Source organism: Castor canadensis, chromosome 3, assembly GCF_047511655.1.
Source record: "Castor canadensis chromosome 3, mCasCan1.hap1v2, whole genome shotgun sequence".
Lineage (NCBI taxonomy): Eukaryota > Metazoa > Chordata > Mammalia > Rodentia > Castoridae > Castor > Castor canadensis.
The window spans coordinates 35,669,545-35,690,666 of NC_133388.1; the positions used below are offsets into that span (position 1 = coordinate 35,669,545).

Sequence of the window (21,122 nt, forward strand, 5' to 3'; positions counted from 1 at the left end):
CTGGTTTCCTCCACCTCTATTTAGTTCCTTCTGATGAGGCTTCTGGCTGCCTTTGCCTGGATGCTTGTGGGAAAACACAGCTTTGCTGGTTATGCCAGTGAAACTTGGTGTGGCTCTGCTGACAATGCAGGACCCAGCCAGGGTCTCAGCTGGGGCTGGCACTCCTGCTGTCTCCAGGCAGCACCACACCTCTGTGAGGCCTAGAGTCGAGGAGTCTAGGCAGTGAATCATTCGCCTCAGTAAGCAAGTCTGACTTCTCTTGGCCTTGCCTGGAGGGACAGATTGGGCAGAAAGCCAGGTCAGAGAGGCTGGGGGTTGCACAGTGGCCTTGCTCTCCTGCCTGGTAGTGGTCACTAGTCAGGCTTTCCCATGTAGTTCTTGCCAGGTCAGCTCAGCAGGGGCCTGCTCTGTGTTAGTAGCTGCTCCATTGGCACTTGGGCTACTGGCTGGGGATGCAGTTTGAGGTCATTTTCCTTCTTTCACTAGAGATATCACACTGCAAGAAGCAAATGTCTCAAGTGCTAACTCTGGTGTCCTAAGTGCTGCAGTGTTGTAGGAATAGCCCCAGGGGAGAACTGACACTGCTTTCAGGGAATTCCAGACTTTGAGAATGTCAGAGGTAGAGAAATGTGGGCCTGGCAAAGATTGCACAGAGGTACAATCCAGGACCCAGCCATCCAGGGTCCATATCTGTTGCTGTTGTCTTTCTGCCTTGCTGTAGCTCAGAGGTTGCTCTCATTAAGGAGGAGAGATGCTGTGATCTGGTGTTTGAGCTCTGGTGTTTGAAGTCTTCCTCGATTGCACGCTCTCAGAATGGGTTTTGCATATTGGAAGGGATGGAAGAAGCATGAAGGAAGGTGCCTTTGGACACAGACTGGATATACCAGTTTCCTTCTCCCTATCCCAAAGAAAATAAAACTAAGGCAGGGTACCACACTGGGAGACAGACTGTACATACACAAATGGTTTATCTGTCTTTACTCCCTCCTGGAATAACTAAAATGATGGCCGACCCATAGATGCACTGAAGAAGGGGCAACAGCAGCTAAGTTTTGGAAGACGGAAAACAGGTAGAGGAGGGTAACTGATGTAGGTCCTTTGAAAAAGGTAATTCCACACTGACAGAAGGGAAAGTAAAAAACAATCAGTTTATATCACAAAAGCATAAGAAGTATAGAACCTGGCAGCTCTGGGCACTAGTTGGAATTGGGGTAAAGAGGATGCTAAAATAAAAAGATTGTTAGTGATTGAATGAAATATAGTCCAGCCCATGGATCTCTTCTTCTACTCCATGCTGTTGCCTGACTGCTTTTCCTTCTGGAAGGGGTAAAACTGGATTTCTGTACTGGACACACAAGCTCAGTGAAGGACGGAGGTACTTTATTTTAAAAAGTAGAGATTAAGTAACTGTTTATGTACTAAATACTGCATGCTAATACCACCCCTCTCTCCTGACAGCTTGATTCCCAGCACAGTGGCAGCCAGATCTTTATTTTCCTAGTAGAAGTTTAGAAGAGTGGTCTGGGAGCCCAGTGACCTTAGACAAACATCCCTCTGACTGGTCTTCCTACAGCCAAGCTCAAAGTTGATCAACTCCTTGTATGTGCCCAAAGGTTTTAGGTAGCTTTCCTTCCTTTCATCCTTCCATCCTTCCTCCTTCCCTCCTTCCCTCCTTTTCTTACTACTTACTATGGAAAACATGCATAGATGTAAGGAGAGTAGCATGATGAATCCCCTCGTACTCATCCTCCTGTTTCAACAGTTACCAACTCATGGATATTCTTTCTTCTGTCACTCCTCTTACTCCCCCACCCTTGATTATTTTGAAGGAAATCTCCAACATCCTATCATTGCATTTGTAAATATTTCAGTATGTACCTTTAAAGCTTAAGGATTCCCCCTTTAAACACAAGAACAATTATGATACTTAATCACAGACAGCCAAAGACCTCTGAGCAAAAGTACATTTAAGACCAAAGCACAAACAACCTACACCAGGGGAAAGCAAACAATGAAATAAAAAGAGCTATCAGTAATACACTTGGACAAGGGAGAAGACTTTATGTCCATATTGCAAAAACACCTATTACTCAGCTACATTTGCACTTCCTACTCCAAAAACCAAAAATTGGAGAGTAAGAGCTCTCTTAGAAAATATAAAACCATGATACAAAAATTTAAAAAAAAATACAATAGAGGGGTTAGAAGACATGGTGACACATCTCAGAAAGAAGAGCAAAAGGAAAAAAAAAGAGAAAAAGTAGGTGAGAAAAGATGAGAAAATTGGAGAACTGGTTTAAAAAGCCCATTTTCTGAATAGTAGGGGTCCGAGAGAGAACAGAAAAAATACAGGGAAGGAAATTTTAAAAGTTCCCTGTAACTGAAGTTCATGAGTATTCAGATTTCAAAGTACTCACTAAGCACTTTCAAGGCATATCCGTCTGAGATTTTAGAACATGGGGAACCAAGAGAAGAAACTAGAAAATTCCACAGAGAAAAAGGCATTTGTCACACACAGAAGATCAGGAAGCAAAATGGCTCAGAGCTTCTTAACAGCAGTGTTAGAGCATCCATAATGCATGGATGCCTTCAAAGTGATGAAGGAAAATCCGCAATCATCTTTATACTACTATTGCACTTGGCTGTCTGGCCTCTGTGCTAATGAAGCTCCTCCTTGCCCTACTGACTGGATAGGCTCTCCTTTAACCTTCATGGAAGTGTTTTCTTTGCCCAACCCTGAGAACAAGAAGTAGGCTACAGTAAATTTAGAGACAGAAAATACAGAGGAGGTGCCTGCATCAGTGTCTGCCCTCTGCCCCTTACAGCCAGTTGTGGAACTGTGGTTCCCTGCCTTGTTTTCCCAGGACTCATTCATGATCTTTCCTACTCAATTTCCAGAAATGGCTCTTCTAAATTCTCTGGAACCATGACCAGATACTCTGTTTAGCTTCCTTATTCACTTCTGGGAATGGAGGCTTCATCTAGTAAAGGCAGTCTTTTAACTCTTATGCAGAAGTGATAGAATTGTGCCACCCCACATCCCTGCAAAAAAATGTCCATATCATAACCTATACACTTTGGAAATAAGATCTTTGCAGATGTAGCCAAGATGAGGTAATAGTGGGTTAGACAGACCCTAACCCATTGACTGGTATCCTTACAAGATACAGACAAACCAAGAGAAGAACACTGTGAAGGCACAGAGGCAGACACGCAGAAGGAAGAAGGCCATGTGAGGATGGGGGCAGAGGTTAGTCATGCTGCCACAAACCACGGACTGCTAAGAACTGGCAGCTGCTAGAAGCTCGCAGAGGCAAAACAGGATTCTTCCCTAGAGCCTTTGGGGGCACATGACCCTCTTGATACCTTAATTTTGGTCTTTTTTTTTAAACTATGAGAGAATAAATTTCTGTTGTTGTAAGCCACATTGTTCATGCTAATTTGTGATGGCAGCCCTAGGAAAAAAGTGCACAGTTTCATTTTTGCTTGCCACTCTCTTTTTTCAAAACTAAACATCTTATTTAAGGATGTGTAGACATAGGTAGCAAAATTATAGGGAAGTAAAGGAATGAGTCACAGATGTCAGTGTCATGAATGAAGCTGGGGGTACAGCTCCATGATAGAGTGTGTGCTTAGCACACACAAGGTTAGATTCAATACTTAGCACCCCTCACCCACCAAGGAAAAAGTTAATACTGAGAGACCTCAGGAGAGAGAGAAGGGGTGTGGTGGGGAGGGACACATGGAGCTACTAAAGGGACTAGATAGGGTCTTCATATATTTTTAAAATCATATAGACATTTCTATGTACTCTTCTATGTGTATAATACATTTAACAATTTTTTAAAAGACCAAACCAAACAAAACACAACTCTCGAAACAGATTAGCTTCATGATCTGGAAGAGATGGGGCTGGATCATTGAAAACAAATAGGGGCCTTGGTGCCAGGGTAAGTATTCATGGAATCTGGGCCCCCTGTGCTAAATGGAGATGAATAATAAGTAGAAAATCTCAAAATGATGTCATCAACTAAAGCTAAGTTTACCATAGGAAGGACTAGTGGGAGCGTCTTCTCAATTATGCCAAGATTTGAAATCTCAGCCTCTAGCTAAATGATGTTAAGTCAGACTCCCACAGCCCTTTGCGGATACCCTCCCCACCACATTTCTCCTCTGACTTTCTAGCAGGGGATGTTCTTGAGGCCATTTTAGATGGTCTTCATTTAATACCATTAATCCCATAGAAAGTCCTTCAGACCCTTTGTATGTGGAGGATCATTATCATTCCTGTCTGACACTTCCAGTGTTTCCTTTCTAACACAGAAGGCAGGCCTTAGGCTCAGAACTTTGTCCAGTAGTAGAATCTGTTGAAACGTAGCACTTACTTTTATTTTATTTGTACAGTTTATATAATATTAGAATATCTGGCTTTTCTGTTTATAATAGTGATCTAAAATTGCTTGGTTAAATCATTTTTAAAAATTCAATTTAAAGAAAAATATTAAGGAAATAGCATTAGATAGTATTGTGATCAAGAATGATACCCTTTGATTACTGAGGTTTGGAAAACAATGCTATCTTAATGATTATAGCAGACTGTTGGGCCTTTATTATCACCCACTTTGTGATGACCTGATACTCAGTTTTGTCATGTATCTTTCTGTAACAAGATGGGAGGCCATTGAAGGCAAAATCTCCAGTTTATCCTTCCTTAGGTAGCCCCCGCCCACCTTGCACCAACTGGATGTGCTAGTCACACATCCAGTGTGTGACTGAATCCCCGGCTGAGGTATTACTTTCTCTGTTGTCCCCCCTTGTCATCTTCTGATACTTGGCAACAGTAGGATGGAAAAATGGATAGTCTAAGAAGATGTACAGGTATTCCTTCAGTCAAATGAGTGTCCAGTTCTTTCAGAGAACCTAACTCTATGCATGGTTCCTGGAAAGAGGATAGAATAGGATCTAGAAATCAGAGAATGAGGTTTTTACATTTTGGGAGTTAAATTCCATCCCATTCTAGAATAAAGGATGAGGCACACTTACATGAAGCAGTTGACAATAATTAAAATACACATAATGGTGGTGTTGATTTGGGCCAATGAAAGAAGAATTCAAGAATAGGAGTTATAGAGAAGATGAGTTAATTGGTGACAGCCTTAAGGATCAAGCAGAAATTGAGGCAGGCTTTAAAGATAAATAGAATTTTTTTCTGGATCACATGGCACAGTGGTGAAGAACATGACTCAGAGGTCAGAGAGATGTGGATTCAGTTCCCTTTCCCATCCCTCACTATATGGGAACAACTGGCCTAACATATTTGTGTCTGTTTTGGTATGGGTCAAAAGGAGAAAGTAATCACATCTACTTCTAGGGTTGACTTCAGGTTCATGAAGATTATGTGTAAGTAAACACCATCATGCAGTTATATAGTAAGTGATCAATAATGAGTAGCTATCATTAACCAGCCATCCCATCTATTTATTCAGCAGAAATTTATCACATGGTTATTATGTGTCAGGGACTGCCAAGCTTTCCATGTCAATACCTCAAATGCCAAGTCCCATTATTGTTATTATTATTAAAAGTACAAGTTACTTATTCATAATAGCACCTTCTGAGTTCTGAGTGCCAGGCACTCCACCAAATGCTTTATTCCTGTACTGCCTTTAGTCTTTATCCCCATTTTCTCGAAGCAAGAGTTGAGATACAGAATTTATGGAATTTGCCCCAGATCACATAGAGAGTGTCAAGCCTGGGATTTAAATTGTTTGCTCTTTTTCCCTGTTCCATATTGACTCTTGTTACTTTCAACCTACAGCTATTAGGTCCAGAACTGAACTTGACTTCCTCAAATGGGCTTTTCTCTCAATTTTTCAGTCAGGCCAGCACCATTCTTTTTATCACCCAAAAAGACTGGAGACCTCTTCCTCTCCACCAGATTTCTGTATCTGGTTAGTCACCAGGTCTTTAGTTCAAATGCATCTTTTCCTCTTTGTTCTCCTGACCCTGGGCAGCCCTCCATTGACTTAAGCCTGGGCTCATTCATTGTTTTCAATATTTTCTCTGCTGTCCTACACATGAGAGGTGAGGTTTACATACTGCATTCTCAGGGACTGCACCAAGATGTAAAAGCACAAAAATTTGTTAATCATTGGAGTTGTTTGTCAGCAGTGGAAGCTTCCAATGTGGACAGATGTGTAAGTTGCTGTAAGTATGACCTTTCTCTCCTACTCAGGAAAGCACATTGAGAGAGAACTACACTTTATTCTGTTTATGTTTTAAAACTTCCCTCCTCAACAAATGATGCTGGGACAACTGGATAGCCATATGCCAAAGAATAATGTTGGACCACTATCATATATGCTATCCAAAGGTTAACTAAATGTGGACCAGTGACTGAAATATAAGAACTAAAACAAGCAAAGAAAACCTCTTAGAAGAAAACATAGAAGTAAATCTATATGATCTTGGTAGATACTACAAAAAAGGCATGAACAACAGAGGAAAAAATAAAGTAGACTCCATCTAAATTAAAAAATAATATTTGTACATCAAAGGAAATTGGCAAAACTGTGAAAAGAAAACCCACAGGATAGGAAATACTTGCAAATTGTATGTCTAAGAGGAGTCTAGTATCCAGAATCTATAAAGCACTCTTGCAACACAACAATAAAAAGGCAAACCACCTGCTTAAAAGATGGGCCAAAGATTGAGTAGACATTTCTCCAGAAAAGATAAACAGATGACCACCAAGCACATGCAAGGATGCTAATGTCATTTGTTCACAAGGGAAATGAAATTTCAAACCATAGTGAGACATCACTGTACAGGCACTAAGATGGCGATGACAGTGATGGAAGTAAGTCTTCGCAAAGATGTGGTAGCATTGGATCCTTCCTGTTCTGCTGCTGGAAATATAGAATGGTTCAGCTGCTATGGAAAACAGTTTAGCGTACTTTCAAAAAATTAATCAAGGTTGGAACTGGCCAAGTGGCTCAAGTGGTAGAGCACCTGCCTAGTAAGTGTGAGGTACTAAGTTCAAACCCCAGTGCCACCAAAAAAAAAAAAAAAAGGCAAGGAATTACTGTATATGCCTCAGAAATTGAAAATAGGCCCACAAATATATGTATACACATATTTATATCAACATTGTCTTCAATATCCAAAAAGTACAAATGACCCAAATGTCTGTGGGCAAATAGGTAAACAAACTGTTGAATATACATACATATATAATGGAATATTACCCACCTGTAAAAAGGAATGTAGTGGACCAAGTATGACAGTACATTCCTGTAACCTAGCTATGCAGAGGGAATAGGTAGGAGGATCTGTCTCCAAGGCTGGCCCTGGGAAAAACCTTGAGACCCCATCCAAAACATAATTAAAGCAAAAAAGAACTAGGGACATGGCTCAAATGGTCTAGTAGATGTGAGGCCCTCAATTCAAACTCTGGTACTTCTCCCCCCCACACATACAAAAGGAATGAAGTACTAATGAAAGCTATAATGTGGACAAACCTTGAAAACATGAAGTGAAATAAGCCACATGTGTCATACTGTATGATTCCATTTATATGAAATATTCAAAATAGGTAAATCATCGAGACAAAGAGGATTGGTTGCTAGGGATTAGAAGGAGGGGAGAATGGGGAATAATTGCTTAACAATGCAGGGCTTCCTTTTGGGTGGTGACAGTATTTTGGAAGAGGATAGAGATGGTAGCTGAACAACACTATGAATGTCATTAAATACCACTGAATTGTTCACTTTTAAATGGTTAATTTTATGTTATGCAGATTTCATCCCAATAAATAAAATAAGTCTATAAAAAAAGCGTAAAGCTTTCACAAACTTTGGTGCTTGGAGGATACCAGGATTTCTTGCCTGGGACCCTCTGCCAAGATTCTTAGGTGGTTTCTGAGCACATCCCCTCTTCTTTGACAACGGTAGAATCCCTAGCCAGGGACTCCTAGATCGGATGCCTGCAGGGGCCCTGTCAGGCAGGGCAAGTGTTGGAAGTCAGCTGGGTGCCCAGCAGCAGGGTGGGTGAGGGTTAGATGGAACTAGTCTATAGCTGTGTAGTCTCAAGGCATTCCCATTCATACACTGTCCCTGGCAGCCCCTTGCCCAACCATCTGCCATCCCCTTTAAGCCATCTGACAGACTAATACCATGAAACCTTTCCCTCCTCCCACTGTACCCTGCCCCAGCCACCTGAGAGTTTGGGGTAACAAAACTGAACTCCATGGAGTATAAGGGTAAGAAATCCCTCCCAATCTTCTGTTTATGAGCTGCTCAGGGATCACCCGTCAGTGGCTGGTGTCCACCTCTGGAGGTGGGAAGGGTGGGTTTCTTTAGTCACTTGCCTGGCTATTTGAATGTCTACTTACTTGCCTGTTGTCTTTACACAGGAGTTTGGAAAGGTTCTTTTTTGTTGTTGTTAATAGATGAAATAGAGAAAGGTTTTTCTTTTCTTCTTTTCTTCTTTTTTAAAAGCTACCTAAGCATTTGAGGCCTGTACCTGCTCAGGATGTGGGAAGCCTGGGGCAGGGAGGGGTGTGGTCGGGGACTGGAGGAGGGTGGAGAGGAAAGAGGCCTAGTCCATTAGGTCTAGGGAGTGGCTTCTTTTGTGCCTCCAGCCCTAGTTCCTAGTAATTCCTGTGTGCTGCTGCTTTTCTGAGAAGCACATAGGTCACAGAGCTGATTGGCCCACATCCTTTCAATATGTGACAATTCAGGGGGCAGGCAAAGAACAGTGTGGCTCTGTGATTTGAGGTACCAACTTCTGCCCTGAAAACCAAAGTACCACCATCCTGGATTCCTTTCTTCAGAGCTGTCATAGTCTTGGGATGCAGATATTTCTTAAGAGATAAAGGTACAGTTTTCTTCAGAGGCCAGATGAAGAACCAACCCAGAAGAGCAGAGTTTAGTGGGAAGCCCTCTGGAGTAACCTAGCACACAGGGCTGAGAACTTTTTTTTTCCCTTGGCAATACTATAAGTTGAACTCAGGGCCTTACACTTGCTAGACAGGTGCTCTACCACTTGAGCCACCCCTCCCGCCTCTTTTTGCTTTATTTTTCAGATAAGGTCTTGCACTTTTTGCCAGGGCCAGCCTCAGACTATGGTCTTCCTACCCGCACCTCCCATGTAGCTAGAACCACAGATATACCTGGCTTGTTGGCTGAGATGGGGGTCTCAACCAACTTTTTACCTAATTGTCCGGGTTGGTGTTGAACCTCAATTTGCCCAGTCTCTGCCTCCTGATTAGCTGGGATTACAGGCTTGCGCCACTGCACCTGGCCCTCTTAACTTGGCATTTTCTTCACTGTTTGCCTGGACAGAGCTGAGTCAACATTTCTTCATTTGCTATTCTGTCTTCAGTAGGTTTCTGTGCCACACTTGCCATTGGACTTGAATGGCAGGATTGAGGGAGCCTTCAGAACCCTAAATTCCAAGCGACCCAGTGTGTGGCCCACAAGAGGTTGTGCTTACACAGAGCCCTCAGAACCATCCCACTTATGAAAACAGAGGCTTAGTGTCCACATACCCAGAGAACTCACTACCTTCCCACTCAGGCAGTTCCACAGCTTACCTTACAGCACTGTAGTCAGTTTGTGGTTTTAGCGAAATTGGCTCCCACAAGGGCACATTTATGGCTGGGACCATCATGTGGATGAGGTGGCTACCTTGGTTTCCACACTTCAGTGCTTTTGAATTAGAATTACCGTGGTAGTGCACGAGGTCCTTCTGGGGCATGTTCACACATTAACAAAGTATAAACACCTGTCTACCTCTGACCTCTCCAACTTATCAGTCACTTCTCTATGGGTTGAGGGAGTTTCTGGATTATGCAGAAATCTTTAGAGCCCAACAGATATGCTTTCTGAAGAGTGTAGGTAAAGTAAACTGGAGCATTTTAGGGGTACTGTCTAGACACTGCATGAAGCCTTGAAAATCCCATGTGCGCCTCCAGCCCCTGTGATCTTTAAGCAGTTATAATCTAGGGGTGGCTCTGGCAGACAGGAAGCTTCGGTAGCTGCCCTTCAGAAGGTCCCCAGTGACTCACAGCTCTTCTTTCACAAAGTATGAATGGCTTATATTTTAAGAGAGCAGACCAGAGTCAAGCTGCCTGATTCATTTCTGGCCGAGTTAGGTGACCTTGGGAATTTATGTAACAGTGCTGTATTCGTGTTTCCTCATCTGTTAAAGATGGCAATACAGGTTAAGTACTCTTTATCCTAAATGCTGAACCAGAAGAGTTTCAGATTTGGGATTTTTTTCAGATTTGGGAATACTTGTATAGGCTTTATTGACTGAGTACCCCTAAATCACTTTTGTATTAGTGATGCTCAACCTGTAAGGTGGTTGTGAGGATTAGAGGTAATACCTATAAAGCATGTGGTACAAACATTGTAGGTGTTTAAGGAATGGGGGCTCCTAGGTACTGGGGACTTGGCTTATATGATAGAGCACCTACTTAGCCAGCACCAAGACCCTGAGTTCAAACCCCCCAAAAAAGGAATTGATGGCTCCTATCCATGATAGCAGAATGATGGAGTCCTCAGGAGGCCTCTGTGTTCAGTGGTTTCCCTCTGTTTAATGTAGATCTGGTTTCATCTGTATTCTTTTCCTTACCCAGTACTGATCCTGCAGAAGGTAGAGAATGGAGACCTGAGCAACAAGATTCTGAAGATCACTGATTTTGGCCTGGCTCGGGAATGGCATCGGACCACTAAGATGAGTGCAGCAGGGACATATGCTTGGATGGCCCCTGAAGTTATTCGTGCCTCCATGTTTTCCAAAGGCAGTGATGTATGGAGGTAAGATCCAGACATGTAGGGACACTGTTCTAGGTCTGTTTTGGCTGCACATGTTTCAGGTCTTGAAGAAGTGAGGTTACATAGAAACCCAGACATGCCACAGAGATCTAAGTGATCCTGTCAGAGAAATCCATGCTAATTCCCATGTCGTCAAGGGATAGTTCCTTATGCTTTGACCCACCAAGAATTCCCTCTTGTGTTGGGCCAAGTACAACCTCTACGCAGGCCCCTTTGTATTGGAGATTGCTCCCAAGGAAAGGTCAGTAGATTCCAGGGGCACCATGTCCACCCATCTCTGGCCTGTAGGATGGTGACGGCAGTGTCTCTCCTGGAGATCTTCCCCAGAACCAGCCTAGCTCACTCAGTGAGCTATCACTGCTGTCCTTGGGGTTGGGTTAACCCATTGTCCTCTCTCTGTGTAAATTCCTGAACCAATGAATATTCCATGTGGTTTTTTTTTCTTGGTAGCTTTGAAATTTCATTTTTCATTTATCCAGCTAATCTTTCATTCAAGGCTCTGTCTGTTGGACATTGGTCTAGAAAGGGGAAAAGATGAGTCCTAAGCATGCCCCAACAACTGCAAAGTTACAGACCAGAAATGATCAACCATCCCCCCTAGTAAATGTCAACCCAAGAGGTCCAAAGGATGTGGATCTACAGTCTTGTCCCCACTGAGGGAGAGTGAGCAACTACAAAGTATATACTCCCTTATGGCTGTAGGACAGGAGCATCACCTTGGTGCTCAAAATGAAGGACTGTGAGTGTATCAATCTATGAAGTCATTGCTTCCCAATGTATTGTAAATTGAGAGTGTGTGTGTATGTGTGTGGGCATATGCCTATATTTTCCTTAAAATAATACCTTTATTGATTATTCACATACCATGAAGCTCACCCTTTAAAGTATGTAAGCCAGTAATTTTTGATACATTTATGAAGTTGTGCATCAGTCAATACTGTTACTAACTTCCTAGGATTGCTGTAAAAAATTACCACAAACCATTTGGCTTAAAGTAACAGAAATTTATTCTTTCATAGTTCTGGAGTCCAGAAGTCTGAAATGGGTGTCAGAAGGGCCACATCCTCAGAGATCCTTGTCCAAATAAGAATTTCTGATATTAGGATATCAGCAAATCTTATTTAGGGCCACCATTCAACCCACTACAACTACTATGTATTTCCAGAACATCTTTAGCCTATAAAAGAAACCTCATACGTATAATCAGTCATTCCCCAACCTGTCCTCCTCCATCTCCCTGGCAACCACTAACTTCTTTTCTGTCTCTGGATTTGCCTTCTCTTAGCATTTCACAAAAAATGGCATCCTACAATATGTGTTCTTTTGTGACTCACTTCCTATGTTTAGCATGTTTTTTCTTTTTCTTTCTTTTTTTTTTTTTTGTGATACTAGGGTTTGAACTCAGGGCCTACACCTTCAGGACTCCACCAGCCCTTTTTTGTAATGGGTTTTTTCGAGATAGGGTCTTGTGAACTATTTGCCTAGGCTGGATTCAAACTGATCTCTGCCTCCTAAGTAGCTAGGATTACAGATGTGAGCCACCAGCCCTGGCTAGCATAATGCTTTTAAGATTCATCCATGTTGTAGCTTACTTCAGAAATTCATTTTTTATAGCTTTGTAATATTCTGTTCTATGGATAAGGCCACATTTTAAAATCCATTCATCAGATGATATAGATGTTTGGGTTGTTTTCACTTTGGGGCTATCATGAATAATACGGCTATGGACATTTACGTACAAGTTTTTTGTGTATGTGAATATATTTTTTTCAGTTCTCTTAGGTATGTGCCTAGGAGTGGAACTATAAGTCAGATGGTAATTCTGTGTTAAACTTTTTGAAGAACCACACACACAGTTTTTATCACACTAGCGCCATTTAGATTCTCATTAGCAATGTACGAGGGTTCCAGTTTCTCCACTTCCTTTTAATACTTGTTATTGTCTATTTTTATTATAGCCATCTAGTCTATGTGAAGTGATACCTCATTGTTGTTTTGATTTGCTTTTCCCTAATGACTACTGATGTTGAATCTCTTTTCATGTGTTTATTGACCAGTTGTATATCTTCTCTGGAGAAATGCCTGTTCAAATCTGTTGCCAGTTTAAAAATTGGCTTATTTTTATTGTTGAATTGAATTTTTATATATTTTCCTCATATAAAATATGCAGATATATTTTATCAGATATATTATTTGTACATATTTTTTCCATTCTGTGTGTTGTATTTTTTTTTAACTTTAGTGGTGTTCTTTAATTTTGATGAAGTCCTATTTATTCTTTTTTTCTCTTGTTATCAGAAATGGAAGGGTTTATTTCCTGGATTCACAGTTCTGCTCCATCAATCTGTATGTCTGTCCTTATGCCATTACTACCCTTTCTTGATTACTGTATAGCTTTGTAGTGAGCTTTGAAATTAGAAAGTGTAAGCTCTCTAATTTTGTTAATTTTTCCAAAATAGGCAGCTGGGATTTTGATAGGAATTGTGTTAAATCTGTGGGGTTACCTTGGGGACCATTGACATCTTAATAGTGTTTTCCAATCAATGAACATGGGATATATTTCCATTTGTTTAGGCCTCTTTTAATTTTTTCAGTGTTTTATAGCTTCTGTATATTGAATCTTATTTTGCCACCTATTAATTACAGAGTGAAGAAGCTAATGAGAAGGAGTAAGTTTTCCTTTTCTTAAACTATTTGGCCTGGTCCCATTAGGTTGAGCTCTAGCCTAATATTCAGCTGTTTTAGATCTTTAATCTAATGAGATTAAATTAATATATTAATGACCATATGCTAATGAGATTAATTAATATATTCATTAAGCTAAGCTGCTATTTAAAGGAGACCTGTAGATAAAGAAGCTTAAATAAGATAGAAGCATATTTCTCTTTGAAGGAGTAGTCTAGCCAGTCTGGGCTGGTGGAACAGCTGTGCCCCATGAGACACAGGTTCTTCCAGGTTGCCTCAGTGCATTGACCTTGACCAAATGGTTAAGCCTGAGTGACTGTTAGTTCTGTATGATAGTCTGCAAAAAAGGAGGAAGAGAGCTTATCCATGGCAAGCAGCTTATAGCACATTCTTAGTGGGAAAGGAGAATACACATGCCCAGTGTAGGGTCTTACAGTGACAGAAATGGCAAGCAATGGAGAGCAAGGCTGTTGCAAGGTTTTGTCCTCCACAAGAGGAACTAGGCAGAACCTTTCAACCTTTACCCACGTGTCCTTGTTCCAAGACAAAGGTCCATGTCTTGCCCTTCAACCATGGATCCTGAAAGCCAGCTTGAAGAGCCTCTGGGGAGAGGCATCTGGTGAAATTATTCAATTCTCTAAAGGGAGTAACTTGAAGGTAAACTGCAAGTCAGCAGCCCTTTGGGTGAAATGTCTTGGATATTGTCATGTGGTCTACCAGTGGGTTTCTAGTTTAGAATTATTCCCAGTACTTAAGCCTCCTGACCCAGTTTAGTTGACGAATGTGGTTTGAAAACATAATTTACCCTGCTTCTTCCCAGTTTTCTTGGTTCCCATGCTGCAGGATATACTTCAAGACACAATTTATTGAATTCATTGCAGTGGCTCTAATCTCTGTCTCCTCAAGCCTATTTATCTGAGTGGCTCCAAATGATCTCTCACCTTTACTAGAGAAAAATGTATGCCCATTGCTATATATATGTGGCAATACTTATACACTGATAGCATGTCAGCAGCTGTACACTCTTGTTTCTATTATTTGGACAACCTCTTCCAGAATGGTCAGCCCATCATGCCTTAGAACCAGCAGTGTCTGAGAGAGGGCCAATACATGCCTAAGAATTTGATACAAAGCTGGTTCCTGAATTGACTTGTAATTCATTTACTCATTCAAGAGCTGTTTATTGAATGTTTACTCTATACCTGGTACAGTGGCGAATTCCTGTCATCCCTCCCATCCTGAAACTCATCCAAGGCCTCTGGATCTCTGCTGTTGCCAGGGGCCCAGCCAGCTAGGTTTGTGACTGTGCTCTGTGTGGTTCTGTGAGTCTCCTCCACACGCTGTGATGGAGGTAGGATGATGTGGCCTGGATCCTCGTCTGTATAAGTTTGCCATGCTGTGTGGATTGGGGCCCACAGAACTCTTCTCCTGTGGTTGTGCTATGTATGGAGAGTAGTGGTTATAGCCAAGGGCATAGTCATGTAAGAACTTCTTGCTTACTGTATGTGGGATGAGGTGGAGGCATTTTCTTAATCATTTTAAATTTTAAAAATTGCAACAATAAAATGTTCCCCATAGGGAAAAAAATTAGAACATAAACAAAAATGGAAAGAGAAGAAAATTACCTTTTACCCATTTATAAAGAAAACCTATATAGTTATTTTGGTATATTTACCCCATTTGTGTGCTTATTCTTCCACCCCTAAAAATGAGAGCATTAGCTGCTTTATAAATGTAATATTGCATGAACATATTATGTTAATGAATATGTTATGTCAATAAAAATATTAATGTGTACATTGCATGTACACATCAATAAATATATCGGTTTAAATGAATTAACAACCAGAAGAATAATTGTATGTTACTTTACTATTTCCAGAGTGCTTTCATACACATTAATTAGTTCAATTATCTTTGCCAGAGATTGTTAGATAGCCTGTGAGGTTCCCAAATTGTGGAGTGATAAACAATTACCAAATACAGGGGATTCCCCAGCCCACCTCATTCAAGGGAGACCAATCCTTGTTTTCAGAGCATGGCCCCATACTGGCAGCATTTAGAGATGACACGGCTAAAAGAAAAAGCTCTGGCTCAGCTTAGGTACAGAATTGTTGTGCTTTGGTTGGGAAGGGTTGCTGCTTGCTCTTATCTCTTCCTTACTTTCAGAAAAATTAAACACCTTCCTCCACCTCTGACTCTCTGAAATGGTTGAAGGGATTACTGAACCTCTGGAGGTGGATAATTATTAACCCAAGGGTTAGGTTAGGCAGTGAGAGAGCTGATAGCTCTGTGTTGAGGGAAGGAACTCAGATTTAGCTGAGATGGCTCTTCTTGACTGTTTATAAATCATCTTGAAAGGACTTTTTCACCCTTTTTCAGCCCTGGGGGGGCAACAAAGTAGACTAAACTTGAGGTAAATTATACTTGACTTCTGATGCTCACCTACCCTAGTGTTCAGAGCCACCTAACTTGTACTTCTCCAGTTTCTTTTTTGGATTTTATTGCTGCCAAAAAAATACCAAATCTTTTTTTATGTCACCCACCTTCAGTTGTGAAAATAAAGAGGACATTGGCACAGGAAAACTGACTGGTGTAGTCATCTTCAGAAAGACTGCTTCTCAGAATGCTGGTGTCTCTCAGCAAGTTTCACCATATTGGGCTTTACCTAGCTCCCCCTAGGAAGTCCTCATTGCAGGACTTTCCAAGAACAAATCACATGTTTACCAGCCATAGTGGGAATTTCTAGATGAAGAGTGGCTGTTACTTATTCCTTGTGACTATTCTGTGAGGTAGGCTTTGCTGTCTTCATTGTAGGGATAAGGAAATTAGGGTTTGGAAAGGTGGTCTTGACTCACCAAGGGCACATGACTGGTAAGTGATAACTTAGGCATCCGAAGGAGGGTAGTGACCTAGGTCACTCCGTCTTTCTGAGGTTGTATTTCCCCTACTTGAACAGCATTTCTCACATTTCTCTTAACTGTGGAACCCTTCAAGTAGAACAGAATGCAGACAAACAAGGCCAGTAAAAGCAAAGCTGCCCTCATCGAAGCTGAGAATAATAGGCTGTCAGTCTCTTCTGGGTGGACTGAGACGCCTCCATTGGATACTTAGGGCTCAGTGGGAGAACCTTCACAGGAGGGACATGTTTGAGTCTTTGGAACACTCCACTGTCTTTCCAGGTATTTAGGTCTCAGACACCAATCATCTTTGCCTGGATGGAGGACAGGAGATCTATGGGACCTTTAGTTTTTGTTCTCCAGGAAGAGATGGGTATCGATGCCAAGAGCAGGCAGCTGAGAATGAGAGTTCTCTAACCTTAGTCAGCAGCGTTGAAGGTTCTTTGAAGTTACTTAGTATAAGCTGCCCAGTGTGGCCACTGTCTGAATAAGTCACATTAAAAGTTTGACAGAAAGGAATTGTGCAATTCTCACCTCCCCATCTTTGTTTCTCTTTTTGTGGTGCTAGGGCCTCATGCGTGTAGGCAAGTACACCACTACTGAGCTAAATCTCCAGCCCAAAAAGTACAATTCTTGATGATGTTTGAGGCTTACTCTAGAGCACCTAGTGCAGCCTACAGGACTATCTGACCATGTGCTGATTCCCACAATCACATACCAACTCATATCTGTGATCACATACTGTGTACCAGGGCCAGACCTAGGCCCTGAGTGCAAAGAATAAAAACTGCTATCTCTGGCCTTTAGGAGCTCAGAAACTTGCAAACAAACGACTACATTACAAGGCAACCCAATTAAGGGGATGTCACAGAAGGCTTCCTAAAGTTGTCCAGTGTTCCCATCAGCCACCAACAAAAATCCAACCTCTGTCTAAACAAGTCAAGACCTGCAACTGGCTATTTCATGTCAAAATACATAAAATAAAGGCAGGCACTAGTGATTCACACTGGTAATTCTAGCTATTTGGGAGGCTTAGATTTGGGAGCGTTATGGTTCAAAGCCAATCCAGGCAAATAGTTTGCAAGACCCCATCTTCAAAATAACCAAGCAAAATGGACTGAAGGGGTGACTCAAGCAATAGGGCACCTGCTTTGCAAGTGCAAAACCCTGAGTTTAAACCCCAGTCCCACCAAAAAAAAGATACATTAAAATATTATTATCTGGAAGCCTAAATCCATGGTCCAAGGAGACTTACCAGGTCTCCCTGACAACTCATCTATGGACCCACAACCCAATTCCCTGGCACAGAGGTTGGCACATTGTTCTTTGGAGCCAGGCTAGATCGCTTTGGACTCTAAGGGCAAACCCATGCTCTGGATCACTTATCTCTGTACATACTGACCCTTGTCTCTGGAGCTCCGGCCCTCTTTCATTTAGCATTTAGAGCTCAGGTCAAGGGTCCCCTGCCATTCCCATTCTGATCTGATTTAGGTGATCCTTTTTTGTGTTCTAAAATCTCTATTGTGATTCATCATTGTATTTTAGCTGTTATTTTTCTATCCCACTCATTGATCTCTTTATGCATAAGATCTATGTCTTTTATCCTTTATCCCAGTGCCTGGCATTTAGTTTTACACCGAGTAAACATTTAGTAGATGTTTAATATGAACAAATGAATAAATGGTGGGCCATTTGAGTTGGGTCTCGAAAGAAAGTGTTCACCAAGCAGAGAAATGGTAGTAGAGTACTCTAGAGAGAAAAGATTGAGGTGACTCAATGCCCACCATCATGTACTCTGTGTGCATCACATATGCCACTAAACCTAAGACTTGCTTTCTTCATCTCCCAAGGAATGATAATACTTACCTTGCAACTTTGTAGGGATTCAAGATGATGCTTGTAAACTGCCTTAGCACTCTGCACATACAAAGTATCATGAAAGCTGAGGGTGTGGCTCAGTAGTAGAGCACTTGCCTAGCATATTCAAAGCTCTGGGTTTGATCCCCAGCACTGTGAAAACAAAAACCAAAACAGTAACCAGGCATAGTGGTGCATGCCTATAATCCCAGCACTCTGGAGGCTAAGTCAGGAGGATAATGAGTTCCAGGCCATCCTGGGCCACATAGCAAGACCCTATTCTAAATAAATAAACAAGCAAAGTATCATGACAAATAAATACTGGGTTTATTACTCCCATTTAATATAGCTTTCATTGCTGGCTCCATACCACTGTTGAGTATGACAACAAATTGGAAGTTGGTGCTGAAAGTAGAAGGAGCTCCATTTTTCTGACAGTTCATAGCCTTATGGTTTCTTGTCCTGACTTATTCTTGGAAGGATTGAGTGCTAAGTGATTTTGCTTGTGAGCTGTAGAGCAGTTCTTTCACTAAGCTTTGTATATTCTCTGACTGATAGGACATGAGAAATGCTTTATGTGGACTTGAAAGGTAGGGAGGGCACACAGCTGATATACTGCCCTGTCCTATTGAAGCAGTCTCCCCTTGTAAAACTTAGCCCCTCAAATAAGACAGAAGTCTTGGTTAGTACTCACTTGTAATGATCTGGAAGCAGGAATCTATACAGTGAGGTAGAATTTAAAGAAATCTTTCACAGGAACAAACTCTCTGTTGAATGTTCAGCTCTTTTCTTTTTAAATTTCTTTTTTTCTTTGGTACTAGGGATTGAACTCAGGGCCTAGCACTTGCTAGGCCAGTACAGCAATGTGCTTTTCTTAATGCTAAAAAATCTATCTGACAAAAGCCAAAGTTTTCCTAAAACAGAAAAGGTTTGTGTTCGGATGGCCACCTCTTCTATTTCATTAACAGTAGCAGTATATAGCTATGGCCACTGAGCCCTTATTTAAGCCTCAGTAGGTCATCTAATTTTAAGATAGCCTTGTGAGAATGATAGTAGTATTTGCTCTCTATAGAGGAGGATTGGAAGTGTAGAGAGATAGCGTCATTTGCCCAAGGTCTCTAAGCTAGGAAATGATGGAACAAGACTTTGAAACCAAGTGTGCTTCACTCCAGAGTCTTTGCTTTTAGTGAGTGGGCTTTGTGACTTCTATGTTCTTTTACATTCGTTAGTCTCCCTATGTATTAAAGAGGATGTGAGATGCTTGCAAAGCTTCATGGGCTATTTCAGTGAAGTTGAACCTGAGGTTTCTTATGCAGCTTCTGTCTTCTCTTTCTAGCTATGGGGTGCTGCTCTGGGAGCTGCTGACGGGTGAGGTGCCCTTCCGAGGCATCGATGGCTTAGCAGTGGCATATGGAGTGGCCATGAACAAACTTGCCCTTCCTATTCCTTCTACATGCCCAGAACCTTTTGCCAAACTCATGGAAGGTAAGTAACCCATTTGCCTAAACAAAACCAGTTTACCTTTTTATAACCCTTGGTAGATGTTGACCAATTTCATGAGATCATTTTCAGATTTCAGAAAGCAGTGATAAAGTATTAGTCACCCAAGGAAAAGTCCTGGGAGCAGTTGGAGGCCATACTTCAAGACGGTGGTTATGCTGCTGAGGCAGGTCCCTTCTGCTCATTTCCAGTGACTATAGAAATTAACTTAGTAAAGTTACTAAAGCCTGCTATCTAGTACTTCAGTATCTTATTTAATACAAAATTGGAAGGTTTAGTAGCTTTTATTTCTGAGTGTCTTACATGTAGAAATGAATAATGTTTACACAGAAAGGAATTCTGAAGTCTTCTAGTCAAATCCCATAGTTCTGTGAGAAATGCAAAGCTGAGCAAGGAGAAGAGAATAAGTGGTGAGCATTCAGAAAGCAGAGGCAGGAGGATTGCAAGTTAAAGGCCAGCTTCTACATAGCAAGACCTTTCTTAAAAAAGAAAAAGGAAAAGCTGCTACCCCATTAGTTATTGGCTGAGCTAGGATTAGGCAGAATTATTTTTTTTCTCTTACTTTGATGTCTTTGTCTTCTTATTCCATTGAGATGGAGAAAGGGTAGTTTGTGCATTTATGGGAAATTGAGGCCTGGCATGCAGTTACCCACTGTTAGGACTTGAATCATGTCATTTCATGGTAAATTGTGGTAGTGGTACTTGACGAGAAAACTCTTTGGGCTTACTTTCCTTTTTCTTCTTTTTTTTTTTTTTTTTAATTTGGTGGTACTAGGGTTCGAACTCAGGGCTTCACACTTGCAAAGCAAGCACTCTTCCACTTGAGCCACACCTCTAGTCCTGGGCTTGCTTTTCTTATACTTAGTTACCAGGGCTGGAGGGTACATTGGATTTTCAGTTTCACTTTATTTGGTTGTGATGTTGGACAGCCTACTTTACTTCCTGAGTCCTATTTGGGGTTACCTAAATTCCAATCTCTGTTTCTAGGAAGAGAAATGAGAGAGGTAGTTTTCTGGTAAATTAGGTCACGTAATACCCTAAGTCATGTTTGCCTCTTGTCCATTCATACTTTCTGTTTCCTCATATATTTCATTCAGACTGCTGGAATCCTGACCCCCATTCACGACCATCTTTCACAAGTATCCTGGACCAGCTCACTACCATAGAGGAGTCTGGTTTCTTTGAAATGCCCAAGGACTCCTTCCACTGCCTGCAGGATGACTGGAAACATGAGATTCAGGAGATGTTTGACCAACTCAGGGCCAAAGAAAAGGTAAAAAAGAGAAAAAAATCATGCTGAGTTAGTGGGCCTTCTCTACTGGAGCCTTTGGACTAAATC

The 21,122-nt window shown here is 41.5% G+C and overlaps 1 protein-coding gene across 1 annotated transcript in view; it reads left to right on the top strand.

The window, feature by feature from the left end:
• Map3k9 (mitogen-activated protein kinase kinase kinase 9) overlaps positions 1-21,122 on the top strand; it is a 72,775-nt gene that overhangs the window by 30,347 nt on the left and 21,306 nt on the right. The window contains 3 exon segments of the mRNA XM_020185597.2: positions 10,643-10,823; positions 19,620-19,768; positions 20,881-21,056. Coding sequence (XP_020041186.2) covers positions 10,643-10,823; positions 19,620-19,768; positions 20,881-21,056 — 506 coding nt within the window.